We start from the raw sequence: 13,580 nt of genomic DNA on the forward strand, positions 1-13,580 counted from the left end.
TGGGCATATCAAAGGTGTGGTTGGGCACTCATCTTGAATTCCTCTCCTGGACTTACTTCTCCCCTGCTGTGTTGGCTCAGGTAAACCTCTGAAGTTTCTCTTACTCAATCCATGGATGCTTTCCTCAGCAGTGGTAGTGAGATGCTTTTTGAGCATTCCTGAAAGATGGTCTGGCTCCTAGAGTGCACCTGGAGATGTGGATCCAGCTCCACTCTGCCACTGGCTGCTCTGACAGCCCTGGCCATGTCATTTAATGGTCCAGGGGTTGGAGAGGGAGCCAAGGCAGACAGCAGGCAGGGCAGCATAAGGAAATATTGGGAACTGCTGATATCAGGGCTTGTGGTCCCCCCAGCATCCCAGCCAAGCTACTCTGGGTGGTGCAGCCCAGGAGAACTGTGGGAGAAGGGATTTAGGCAGGGAAGACAAATGGCTTTGAGGTAACAGCAATAAGCAAGGGAAGAATCCTGATAATGGCAAGAGAGACCTTCCAATGTCCCCACCAGCACTGGAGGAGCTGTTCTGGTGGCTGCATCTCAGAATTGTTTATTATTCCAGTGGAGATTCCTCTGGGGAGAAGTAAGGCAGTGCTGTGGGCTGTTGGATGTTGGGGCTGTGGAAAGGGACATTTTGGGGGGCTGAGCTGTGCAAGAGGAGGGCAGGTAGTCAAGCTGTTCCCTAGAGTTGCCATTCATTGATAATTGTCTTGGAGGTGAGATTCAGGGATGGGTGTGAGTTGGGGGTGATGCCCTCACAATGGACAGGTGATGGTGCTGCTCTCCATGCTGGGGACCACTCAGGCAACAGGAACTGGGGGTCTGGGCTGATAATGATGTCCTTGAGGTGACAGCCTGGTGTCCCTGAGGGCACACTGGTGCCAGGCTGGGCCCATGGCTGTGCCAAGGTGTGCCATCCCTGGTGCCCACACTGGGGCTGGGAGCCCCCATCTGCTGCTGCTGTTGACTCGAGGAGTCAGCTGCAGTTCCACCCTGATTCCCAGCATTACCCAGAGGCTTTCTGAGCCTTTAATAAATAAAGTGATGGCTTAACGTTTGCTGGGGCTGGAGGCTAAAATGGGACACTGCGTCAGGCCAGCATCTGATGTGTCTTGGGGCTCTTCTCTCCAGTGACCTGATGGGATCGTGACCCTCTTTGTACGTGATCAGCTTTTCCCAGCTCTAATCCCAGCCAGCTCCTCCTGTAATTTATAGGGACCTTTGAAAATGTATATTCTTATAGCTTGCCAGTGAAAAGTGGTTTTTCGCAGTCCTCTGATAAAAAAACAGCTGCAACTTTCAGCTTTAAAGAAATTAAAAAAAGAAAAAAAAAGGTGGGGGCTTGACAGGGCAGGAATTGGCTCCTAATTCAAGGAGGCACTTCCAGACATGCTTAGGTAGTGTCCCTAGTTAATAAAGATGTTTAAGCTGTTTTCAAGCCCAGCATGTTCAGCTGTGACTGAATTGAATGCATTAATGAAAGGAATGAGGGCTCCAGTTAGAGAGGTTACACCAGCCATGCCATTGGGTCTCTGGTTCTGTGATGATGCCAGCTCAGGCTTCAGTGTGGATTTGCAAATGTCCTGACCTGCCAGGGAAAAGCTGTGCTTTGCAGAGATAAACACAGCCATAATTAATATATTAATGTATTAACTGTCTTTGGAGATCTTGATGGAGAGGTGCCAGGCTGGAGTTTTAGGTTTGTTTTGTTCATCCCATTGAAATGGTTATGTCCACCCCAAATCTGGGTTGTGCTCCCCACTGTGGGAGGAGGAATGGTGGGGCTGTGGGACACGATCTCCCCCGCTTGGACCCTCAAGAAAATGGATCAAAGCAGCATCACAGATGTGTGGGAACACACTCAGGACATCTCTCCCACAAGAGCCATATCCAACATACTCCTGCCTCTAAGAATGGCTCAGAAGGGACAGGGACCCTCCTGGGGTTTGGGGCTTTCCTCTGGCCCTGCAGCCCCTGGCTCATGGTTTTGTGGCCCATGCTTAATGACTAATTAAGGTTTAAACACCTTGGGTCAGCCAGGGCTCTTCCTGGCTCATGGCAACTGTTGCTGTGGAGAAGAGGCCGCTGGGGTGGGCTCCTGATAAGTTTTAATGTTTTCCTCCCCTCCCTTTGCTACAACCTGCTCATTAATTTGATGAGACAGAGGAGGGAAGAAGCAGCTGGAAAAGTGGCTTTGAATGGTGCCATTGGGACTGGAACAGAAGCAGGGTGGTTTATTATGCCAGCATTTTGCTGAGCATCTAAAGAGACACTGGATTTGTGAAGTCCTGCTGCTTTGCAAGGCTTGGACTGGTCCCTGATACCACACAACATCCCAAGTTGGAGAAATACCCTTGGTTGCCCCCTCTTCCAGCCACAGCTGGGTGACTTTTGGCTCCTCAAGTCAGCAGCAGCTCTTGAATGAGGAATTTTGTGGAGTTTTGTGGGGCTGCAGATGCCCAGGGGGGATGTCATGGCAGTTTCATGTGCAGTAGCCCTGATTCCCCAGGTGTCCAAAGTGTTTTCCATCCAGGCAAAATCACAAGCTCGCAGAAGATAAGCTGTGAAGTGTTGGCTGTCCAAGGAAAATAAGCCATCAGGAGCTATATTTATATAAATGCCAGGCACACATTGTTCATCACTTTGTGCATCACTATGAATGTTTGATAAAGCACTACATTATTTAAAAGTGTAGCTGGGCTGTGGGACAGTTGTTGACCAAGATTAGCTTCAAGATGACTCTTTTTTTTCTTTCTCTCCTTTTTTTTTTTTTTTCTTCTCCTGATGGAAAATCTAAAAAAATAATATGATGGTTGTTTACTTGCTTTGAGGGATCTCAGGTGTCCTTGCACTCCTGAGGTTCTCAGCTGGGTTGCATCTTGTGTGCAATGCAGAGGACCTGGGAGAGCCTCAGCTCTGACTGGGGCTGTCACAGAATCCTGGAAGGGTTTGAGTTGAAAGGAACCTAAAAGACCATGTGGTTCCAACCTTCAGCCACAGGCAGGGACATTTTCCACTAGACCAGACTGCTCCAAGCTCCGTCCAACCTGGCCTTGGACCCTTTTAATGATGGTGCTTCCATGGGATCAGCATGGAGTGAAAACCTGCCACTGGTTTCTGAAGTCAGACTGATCAGAAGAGGATGTGGGATGAAGGAGAACAATCCCACAGTGTTCCCCATTTCTACTGGAAGTACATAAATGCTGGTTAGGATGTGGGGCTCAGGGCTGGGGCTGCTCTGGATCCTGTCACCTGAGTGAGTGATGAGTTTCTCTTAAACCACAGCACTCAGCCCTTTTTCTCCTTGGCATTTAGTGACATTGTGGCTCCACCAGTCGGCATGTGGAGATTTTTCCCCATCATTCCATCCCAGACTTGTGGGTTTTATGGGGAAGGGAGCAGGCAGGGCAGCTGCAGCACCACCTCTTCCCTCTGTTTGCATGTCCTCTTCCCACCGCTCGTGTTTTACCTGGCTATGGCACCGAGACGGTTTTGTCAGCTGGCTCCTAAGGAAGATGGATTGAGGCTGGGCACCTGTGCTCATACTGGGTCTGCAGGCACATTCCAGCCCCATTCATCATTAGGCACTGACCTCCCTGAAGGACCAGTGGGAGAGGAAACTTATTAACAAGGTGCTTCAAATCAATCCTTTCTGACGGCCCCGCTGAGTGACGGCGTTTGCTGTGACTCTCCCACTGGGTCCTGCGAGTGTGGCAGTGCTCAGCCTCACTTCTTTACCTGTGTGGCTTGGAATAGGTTTGGTTTTGATATCCTGGGCTTTCTGGGTTCTCAGGTCTTCTCCTGAGCCAACAAACCAGCTCTCAGCTCATTATCCGCTGCCTCCACCCTTCCCAGGTTGTTGGTCCTTTTGGTGCTGCTTTTGGAGCAGAAGCTCCTGGCCACATTGAGAGATTTTGGTAGTTTGTCCTTCCCCTGTGTGTTGGCATCTCTCCCTCATTCATCCTGGCACGTGGCAGAGCATTGTCAGTACTGTGAAAATGTCACCTTGTCCGCTGGGCAGAGGAAATGTATTTTCTAACTAAAAAGTCAATTCTGCGCCATGCTGCTGAGCACGGAGTTGGGGAGTGGTGGAGACTGGCCAGGGGCCACTGTGCCACATTTCCCACCCATATTGTCCAGCTGTGGCTGTTCCTGGAGCCCTGTCCTGACCAGGCCCATCCTTTGGGGTGCTGGCATTTGCTCACACTCACTTGACAAAGTGCTGCTGCCTCTATGTTCATCCCCCAGCAGTGGCTCCTCAGACAGATGGGGATGGGACTTTTCCTGTTCTCAGCGAGTCCCTGCCCCAGCTGGCTCTGTGGGGAATGTCTCCTCTGGCTCTGCAGAGCTGCAGGAGCTGTGTGGTGGAGGGAGGGAGCTGGAGGTCAGTGCTGTGCTCTCGAGCCAGTGTCTCTCTTCCATGCAACATTAGCCCCGACTGCTCCGTGTGCCCATTAGCACCAAATAGGGAAGCTTCCTCCAGAGGGTTCTTATTTAACTTTCCAATTATTTGATAACTTGAGGAGCATTAGCTGATACTGAGGGTCTGCCCATCTTGCCTCATCCTCTCTGCTGGCTGCCTAAGCAAAAAAAGTTATGATGTCTCATAAAGCACCCTAAGTTAAGGGTTTTATTACAGCTGGGAAAATGGGAAATGGAGTCTCTGTTGGACTGGACCTCCTCAGTGCTGGGCTGGGGGGAGATGGAGCAGCACCCTACCACCAAAGGTTTTTCCTTGCAGGACAAACAGGATAAAGAAATAAATGCTGTGTACATGTTAGGGAAGGGTTGTGCTGGAAAGCCTTTGCCCTGATGAAGAGCTGAGGGTTCCCTGGGCAGAAACAGCTCCAGGGAAGGAGCAGCTGGAGCAGCCCCAGGAGTGCAGGGACCCATCAGTTTTCGGGAGGTGCTCTCCAGGCAGAGGTGTGAGCAGAGGCGGGACTGTTGGACCGCAGCTCTTCAGCGTTTGATCTTTCCTAATATGTTTATAATTACATTGCATTATCTTAATTACCAACAGGAGAAGTGGAGGGAGCGGGAGGGGGGTAGGGAAAGGAGAGAGCTGGAGAGGCAGGGAATGTGCAGGGTGATGAGTAACTCGCAGCCTCCATCCACGGGGCCACGGCTGCAGTTGGAGCTGGAAACGATGCTATTAATACAATGCTTATTCATTTCCCATCATAAAAACATGGAAGCGCGTTCCGAGCGAAATTAACATTCCGTGACATTTCCCGGTAAACGGCGAGTTTGCACACATGAGTGGAGGCAATTAGCTAGGAAGTGACTGAGCGCCGTGACTGGGGAGAGGATGAGGAAGGGTCAGGGCAGCCGGTGCCGGGTGGGTGCTGCCGTGGGCTCCAGCTCCGTCCATCCCTTCCCAGTGGGATGGGGGTCCTGCCAGCTCCTGCCCACCCAGCTGCAGAGAGCATGGGAGCTGCAGATGTTCTCTCCTGCTCCGTGCAGATGGGGGAAATGGCAAAGCTTGGCAACAAAGGTGAAAAGCAAAGAGTTTTGGGGTGCCCTGGGGTTCCTGTCCCCACTGCAGGGTGCTGTTCTCCATCCCACTGCACACCAGCCTTTCCCGGCATCCCCTTTCCTGTCACGCTCCTAAAGCTTTATTAGAACCCAATGGAGACTTTTTCGCAGATTTGTTAACCTACTGAAAACTTCTGATCCTATCAGGACTTTTTTTTTCCCCTGCCTCGTACCAGATAAGGGCTGTGCTGGCTCTGAGCCCGGAGCTGAGGGTGGTGGAGAACAGGGTAGGGAAGCAGTCATCTCATGAATATATGAAGGAGGAAAGTACATTTGTTCAGTTTCCTTCAAAGGAGACATCTTGAATAAAACTTTATCTCTACTTCTGCTTCCCTCCCCCTCCAATTTGCAATTGAAATCAGACTTTTGCGTATAAAGATCTATTTTTATAGCGACAGATTTATTAATGTATATAATAATCTAATAATGTATTAATAGCTGTGTATTAATAGCTATGTATTATTAGCTGTGCTAAAAAAGATGTATACAGCCTCTATTTTAAAACTCAACAAAAAGGGCCAGGAGAGAGAAGAAAGAAAAAATCAACATGGAATACAAGGCTGTTTTCAAAATGCTCCTGGGCTCCTCTCTCCCTCTGTTGCTGTGTGAGAGCCCCATTTCATAAAAGAGCTATTTGGAGATCCTCCTTCATCCTTGCTTTTGATGTTTTTTGTATATATCCATATATATAGAGAGAGATACACATTTAAATAAAAGTATATATATGGAGATATATTTATATATATTTATTTAAATAAAACAGATTTATATGTCCTGAGTTGGCTGTGGAATATAACCAGCAGCTTCCCTGTGTTTCTTGGACACAGCGGCTTCATGTGGCACTTGACATGGATTGCTGGAGATCAGAGGATCAAAGGGGACAGGTTTTCCTGCTTGAGAGAGGTTTGGTTGCTGGAGAAGCACATGGAGAGGTGAAGTTCCCAGTGTTCCTCCTACCTTTGCCTTATTCCCATGCTCTGTGGCAGGATGTGACTCCCCAGATGTGTTTTCCTCCAAGTACGTGCAAAGCTGTTGTACAAATCTCTCCCCCTGTCATCACATCAGCATCAGTGTAATTACCTAATTTTATGCTACTAAAGCTCTGTGCTTTGTGGAGCTCAGTACCTTCAGGGTGGCACTGTTGAAAATCAGTCCACATCCCAGTCTCAGAACAAACACCGTTAGTTATTTCATGCTTCGGAAAGCAACAAACACCCATTATTTAGAGCTGGTGAGAAATCAGGGCTTCCACCATGTGGAAAACTTCCAGCATTGTGAAATTTATGCTTGTTCCAAAATAGGATCAGAAAGTCAATTTCTTGAAATACTTTGTGGAACAGAAATTTCTAAAATATTGATCGAGAAACATCAAAATGAGCTTGCTGAATATCAGGGAGTTGATTTGGAGGAAACAATTATAACGTTATTAAACTGGCACTTCCCTGGTGTTCCCGTGGTGTGTTAGGGACGTGGTGATTTATTAGACCTTTAGAGCCCATGTCAGTGGTTCCTAGGAGAGTCCCCTGCCCTGTGCCTAGAAAAAGCAGATCATTTGATAAATACTGGAAGTGGTCAGTGAAAGGGCAGGAGAGAAGAGCCAGTGTCTGAGTAAGGGGGCTGCATCCTCCACATTACCATGAAGGGCAGGAGGTAGAAACCCCACTGACCTTGGCTTCTAATTGTGCCCAAACTTCTTCCATTTAATCCTTGATTGAGTTTGTCTTGTTACAAAATGCTCAGTCGAGCAGCTTTTGAGATGCTCTGGAGTTATTCCTCTCAGTGAAACTCTGGGAGCGTTGTGGCCACTGTTAATATTGAGGGATCAATAACTTGCCTTCTGACAGCCAGAAATCAAAGAGAAAAATGGGAAAACCAGATGCTTAAAAACCTGTATTTTATAGAAATGTGTTTTAGCCCATACCTAGTGTGGGAAGCTCTGACATAAGCTGCTGTGGAAGTGCAGGTGTTGTGTGAGGAGAGCAGGGGTGGTTGTGGCTCCAGGAAAAGAACCTTTAAGCCAGACACCAAATACTTTGAGGCTCAGGGAGGGAAGCTGGCACCTTTGCAGACCATAAACCTCATTGTTCTGTTTTAATCAGATGTAAAACCCAAGCTGTAGGACTGTCCAGCTCTCCACCACCCAGTACCACCACGAGGTTTGAGCCTGGTTTGGGGAGAAGCTGCTCCACTGGGGTCCTCAAGGCCACATCTGAAGACTGAAACAGCTCAGCAATTCTGAGAGCTTTTTTCTGACATCTAAGGGGTATTTCCATCACTGCCTGGCTTTGCTGGCTGGGAACAAGTTACAGTCAGAGAGGTTTTGCAGTGCCTTGAGAATGCCTTGGAATAGTGGAGACAACACCCAAGTGTGACTGGTGGGGGCTCACAAATAGTTCATATCTCAGTTAGGGTTTGTGAGTGGTTGTACTGATCCAAGCCTGGCACTCTGAGATGAGGAATCCCCCCTGGGATGGTGAGATCCTGCTTGTGGCGTGTCCCCAGAGCAGCCCCCCATCCCCATCCAGTGTGTCTGGCAGGGTGCAGCTCTCCTGGCTGAGCTGGAATAATGCTGCTGCTTCCCATCTCCATTGCAATGTATTTTTTACCCAAACATTGCTCATATTGTTCAGCTGATGACTACTTTTTTTTGTTGTTGTTGTCATTGTAATTTTTAAGCCAAACAACATATTTTCCCACTGCAATTTGTGCCAGCAGAAAGGAAGGAGGAGAGAATGGCTCTGGGTAGGAATTGTTTTGTGGGAGACGTGCAAACGAATAGGGGAGCCATAAGGAGAGCAAATCTCTTTTCAAATAGAATATGGGGGTGGACAGGAGGGAGGTGTTCGTCAGGAATGTGTGCTGTGCTTTGCAAAGGTAGGGTGACCTTCAGCTGTGTCCTTAAAGTGCTGCCAGAGAGGAAAGCTGATTTTGTGGGGGCTGGAGAGCCTCGTGATTCCCCTGCTCCTGGGGGGGAGATGGAGATCACAGCCTCGTGCCAAGCCCTGGGGTGGATCCCACCACCTCTGCCAGGCTGGGTGGAGAATCTCTCAGCACAGTGACGGAGATGTGAGCTCAGCAGCCCCGGGTGGATTTATCCTGGGAGCTGGGGAGGGGAGAGAAGGCGTTTGGCAAGCTGTGCTGGAGGGGAGGACAGTCCTGGCTCCTCTGGGATGAGTCGTGTTCGGCCAGAGCTGGGAGGAGCTGGTGCCTGACGCGGCTGTGTCGTGCTGGGGAGCAGCATGTGGGAGCTGTGGAGGTGCCAGGAGCTGCTGGCTGAGCCTGAGTTTGGCACAGGCAGTGCAGGGGGGCTTGCGGGTTTGTGGAGAATAAAGCAGTTGAGTTGGAAGTGATCTACAAGGATCAGTTAATTAAATGGCCTGTAATTAAAGCAAATTATTAAAGCCACTGTTTACCCCACAGTAGTGCTTCTTCCCATCCTTTTTTGACCAACTGGAACCTCCAAAGGCTGCTCCAGAGGGCAGTTTGGTTTGCAGTCTCTCTCGTGGATGTGATGGACAGCCCCAGCAAGTGCTGTCTCATTCCATTATGGTGCAGTGGTCTCTTCTTCTCTCTCCCTTTTGGCACTGCTGGCAGTGCATGAAGGGCTCTCCCTTCATCCTTCACCCCTCGTGCTCACACAGTTGAAGCTCTGCTGTCTTTCATTTGTCACTGAGAGTTTTTTCTATGCTATGTTTTTTTTCTATGCCCACCCATGCCAAACTCTTCCTGCTGATATGCTGATATCATGTCAACAAGGGTCTTTTCTCATTTCTCATTTTCCTTTCATTCCTTTCTTTTTTCTTTCCCCTTCCCTTTGTTTTTTTTTTTTTTTTTTTCCCCTCCTTCTCTTTTCCTGCTTTACTTTTCTCTCCTCCCTCCTGTTTCCCTTTCCCATTTCCTTTCTCCAAACCCCTGAGCTCAGGGGCACAGAGAAGCCAACGATGTGCTGGCACACCTGTGCAGAGCAGTGAGCTGCACCAGCCCTTTGCTCCCAATTCCTGCAGTATTTGGAGCATCATCCCAAATGAAGGACACCCCCTCCCTCCCCACTCCCCCTTTCTTGGTGTTTGCTGCACTGACAGGTGTGGGAGCAGCTGCCCCAGGATGGCTGTGCCAGCGTGGTGGCCAGATGGGTACAGTCACCACGATGCCATCAGGGGCCATGAGACTGCTGTGACCTCGCTGAAGGCATCATCCCCTCCTCCTCCTCCTCCTCCTGGCCTCCTTTTGGTAAATAAGCCCCAGCTGTGCAAGCCACTCCAGAGCTCCCTGCTCCACTTCCACAAGTCCTGTATCACACAGCCCCAAGGTCTGGATAACTCTCCATCTGTTCAGGGCAGGCCCTGCCACACATTCTGCTGGGCAAGGGAGCTGCAGGGTCAGGCTTCCCCCTGTGAACAGGCAGCAGGAGGCTGAGCCACCCCAGTGCTGCCCCAGCATCCTTCCTTGGCACCTCAGGGGGATGTGTGCTCTGGGGATGGGACTGAATGGTCTTTGGAGAACCTTTCTCTGTTCTGGGTATATTTTTTCCTCATATGATGCTGCCTGCTGGGGCATCTGATACTGCAGGACTCAGCTGTGCCCGCTGTAAACGTCGGGGGCTTTGGGGAGCTCTGTCTTTGATCTGTGGTTCCTGGGGGAGCCTGATACTGGAAAATTCAAAGTCATTACACAGCTGGTCCCTTAGCTCCCTCTCTTTCTGGAGCTTTCCTGAAATGGTTCCCACTGCTGGCATTTAACTCAGGCAGGGAGTTTGATCCTTGTTTCTCTGTTGCCTGGTTTGGCTGGGTGGATGCCCTCCCTCTGTCTCCCAGCATGGCAGCACTGGGCACTGTTTACCAGCTGGTCACTGTTTTATTGGTTTCACATGAATTGTTTTGACTTAGTGACCAATCACAGTCCAGCTGTGTCGGAACTCTGGAAAGAGTCACGAGTTTTTCATTATTACCTTTTAGCCTTCTGTCTGTATCCTTTCTGTATTATTTAGTACAGTTTAGTATAACATAACATAACATAACATAACATAACATAACATAGCATCGCATAGCATAGCATAGCATAATATAGCATAGCATAATATAATATAGCATAATATAATTTAATACAATATAATACAATACAATATAACATAGCATAATATAGTATAATATAATATACTATAATATGATATAATATACTATAATATGATATAATATATGATACAATATGATATAACAATTTAATATAAATATAACATAATATATAATATAATATCAAATGCTATAATATAGCATAACATAATATAAAATAGCATAATGTAATATAATACAATATAATACAATATAACATAGCATAATACAATATAGCATAGCATGATATGATACGTGAGGTGACCTGACATAATATAATATAATATAATATAATATAATATAATATAAATTAGCCTTCTAAGAACATGGAGTCAGATTCATCATTTCCTTCCTGCCATGGGGGACTCTGAAAATCCCACAGGACCCAGCCCCAGCTTACCCAAGGAAAGGTTTCATGGGCAGAGGGGACACGGTGTGGCAGCTGTTTTGTAACCACAGCCCCTTTGCTGGTGTTGCAGCTCCCGAGGTGACGCAGGAGACGGTGGAGTCGCTGATGCAGAAGTTCAAGGAGAGTTTCCGCACCAACACGCCCATCGAGATCGGGCAGCTGCAGCCCGCGCTGCGCAGCACCTCCGTGGGCAGACGGAAACGCCGCAGCCGGCCCCGAGGTACGTGGCCACGGTGCCCTGGGACTTTGTCTTTTATGTTTTACAATTCCTTAGTGTGTAACTCTAAACTCCACTGTGGGAGATCCCCAGGGTAAGACTCAGCGGGCTGTTGGGGTCCACTCTGGCTAGGATAGACCCCAGCCCACATGGTCTTACATGGACGAAAGCAAAAGATGGAGAAGTGCATATTACAGGGACCTGTTGAAGGTCTCCATGGTGAGAGAGAGACGAAAATCTTGTTTCTTGATCAGAAGGCTGGATTTATTGATATATGATATATAATACATTATGACTATACTAAATAGAATAAAGAGAGAAGTTGCAGAGAGCTTGCTAAGCTAAGAATAGAAAAGAAAGAATCTATAACAAAGTTGTGTCCAGGGACTCTGTCCCCAGCTTGCTCCTGTGATTGGCCTTTAATTATAAACATGGGAACATGAACCAATCACAAGTGCAATCCTATTGCATTTCACAGCAGCTGATAACAATTGTTTACATTCTCTTTCTGGGGGCCCTTGCTTCCCAGAAAATGAACAAGTCCCAAAGAAAGGATTTCTGTGAAAAAATGTCTGCGACAAGTGCTCCTCTGTGGTGGGGTGAGAGAGGGACAAACCCCACACAGATCCTGTGGGTGGGCTGGTGGAGGTGCCTGTGAGTTGTGTCACATCGTGTCCCCTCCAAGGGATCCTGCTGCAAGCTCGGAGTCCCTGTCAGCTGCCCCAGCTAAAACACAATGAAACAGTTTCTTGTCAGGTTTTAGTTTCATGAAGGGGTGAAACTAAATTTGGCTGTCACTCACATTATTGGGAGATCTCTTCTTTCTGCTTTCCCAGTGCTTGGGGGCTTTAGGAGCTACACAGAGAGTGGGAGTGCAGCATTCATGGGTCTAAAGGCTGTACCACACAAAAGGCAGTGCCAAGGGTTTGGATCCACATCTCCATCTCTGGAGGAGGAGGAGAAATCAGATCCCTTCAGGGGTGATGGAGATGAAGGTCCCTTGGCCATGATCTGCCCAGTGCACTGAGGGTCTTTGTGTCAGCTCTGGGAGCTGGGAAGGAAATACTTTTCTTTCTGTTTATTCTTATTCTAAAAAAAAAAAAAAAAAGAAAAACCTTTGTTTTTCATTTATTTATGAGTCTGAAATGTGATCTTTTATTCCTAATATGTTTTCCTGCGATACAGGCCTGGAGAGGGCTTTTTTTTTATTATAGCTCTGCCCATAAATTATTTACTTAGTGTGAAGAAAATGTTCTGACTCTTTAACTGGTTTAAATTATTTGGTTTGTTTCCTAGTAGTTATTCAAATACACGTTAGTGTGGGTGCAGGTGCTCTAGGGTCCACGGAGACTGTCAGGGAAAGTTTCCCTGATTCCCTGCTCCAATCTCTTTTTTTTTTTTTTTTTTTCTTTTTTTTTCTTTTGTGTGTGTTTTTTATTTCATTTTTGAGCTGGAGGTAAGAGGCTTTTTGGTCACTAATGGAACAAGTCAGTTAATCCTTGCAGCTGAGTTTAGGAGGAGGCACAGTGCCCAGCTGCAGGCAGAGCCTCTGGCTGAGCGGGAGCAGAGTGTGGCCCTGAGCCAGCCTGGCTGGTCCCCAGCCTCTGGAGACACCCCCACCCCATTTCCCACCTCCCCAGGGTTCCTCTGCCTATTAGTGACCATGGGAAAGTCATTAATTAGCAGGACAAGAGCACCCTTGGTCTCTCTCCATCTCTCCTCACTGGTTTCCTCAGTATGAGAAAATGAGGGTGCTTTGTACCCAGAGTCCGTGAGGGATGAGGAGCCTGAGGCAGAATGCGCCCCATGGGCTTCAGGAGGACTTTGGCTCCCAGAGTCCCCAGCCACAGGGATCCCTCACCAGCACACCCTAAAAAGGAGATTTTAAGCTCTCAGACCTCAGAAATCCCCAAAAAGCCAGATAGTCCCTCTGTCTCCAGTGGAGATCTCGCTCTGCACAGCCCCATCCCATCCATCCTTTTTTCCTCTTAATTTAAATATGTTTTTGCTTGTAGAGCTCGTGGCTGGGTGCTGTTGCTGAGCTGGTCCGTGCCATTCCCTGCCCATTCCCTGGCTTCTGTGCTGGAGTGTCACAGACATATTTTATGGAAAATCCTTTCCTTAGGATTTTTCCTCCTGAGAAGCTGAAAGGCCTCAGGAACAAAATGTAAACAATGATTATCTGCTGCTTGGAATGCAACAGGTGCATCTGATTGGTCTCATGTGGTTGTTTCTAATTAATGGCCAATCACAGCCCAGCTGGCTCAGACTCTGTCTGAGCCACAAACCTTTGTTATCATTCTTTGCTATTCTATTCT

General features: G+C 48.1%; 1 protein-coding gene across 1 annotated transcript in view; it reads left to right on the forward strand.

Annotated features, from left to right (window-relative positions):
* ASTN2 (astrotactin 2) overlaps positions 1-13,580 on the forward strand; it is a 357,490-nt gene that overhangs the window by 94,061 nt on the left and 249,849 nt on the right. The window contains exon 4 of the mRNA XM_054283890.1: positions 11,116-11,265. Coding sequence (XP_054139865.1) covers positions 11,116-11,265 — 150 coding nt within the window. The remainder of the gene's footprint in view (positions 1-11,115; positions 11,266-13,580) is intronic.

This window comes from Melozone crissalis, unplaced genomic scaffold (assembly GCF_028551555.1).
Source record: "Melozone crissalis strain CALT ecotype California unplaced genomic scaffold, PUWL_Pcris_2 ptg000041l_1, whole genome shotgun sequence".
In the NCBI taxonomy this organism is placed as follows: domain Eukaryota; kingdom Metazoa; phylum Chordata; class Aves; order Passeriformes; family Passerellidae; genus Melozone; species Melozone crissalis.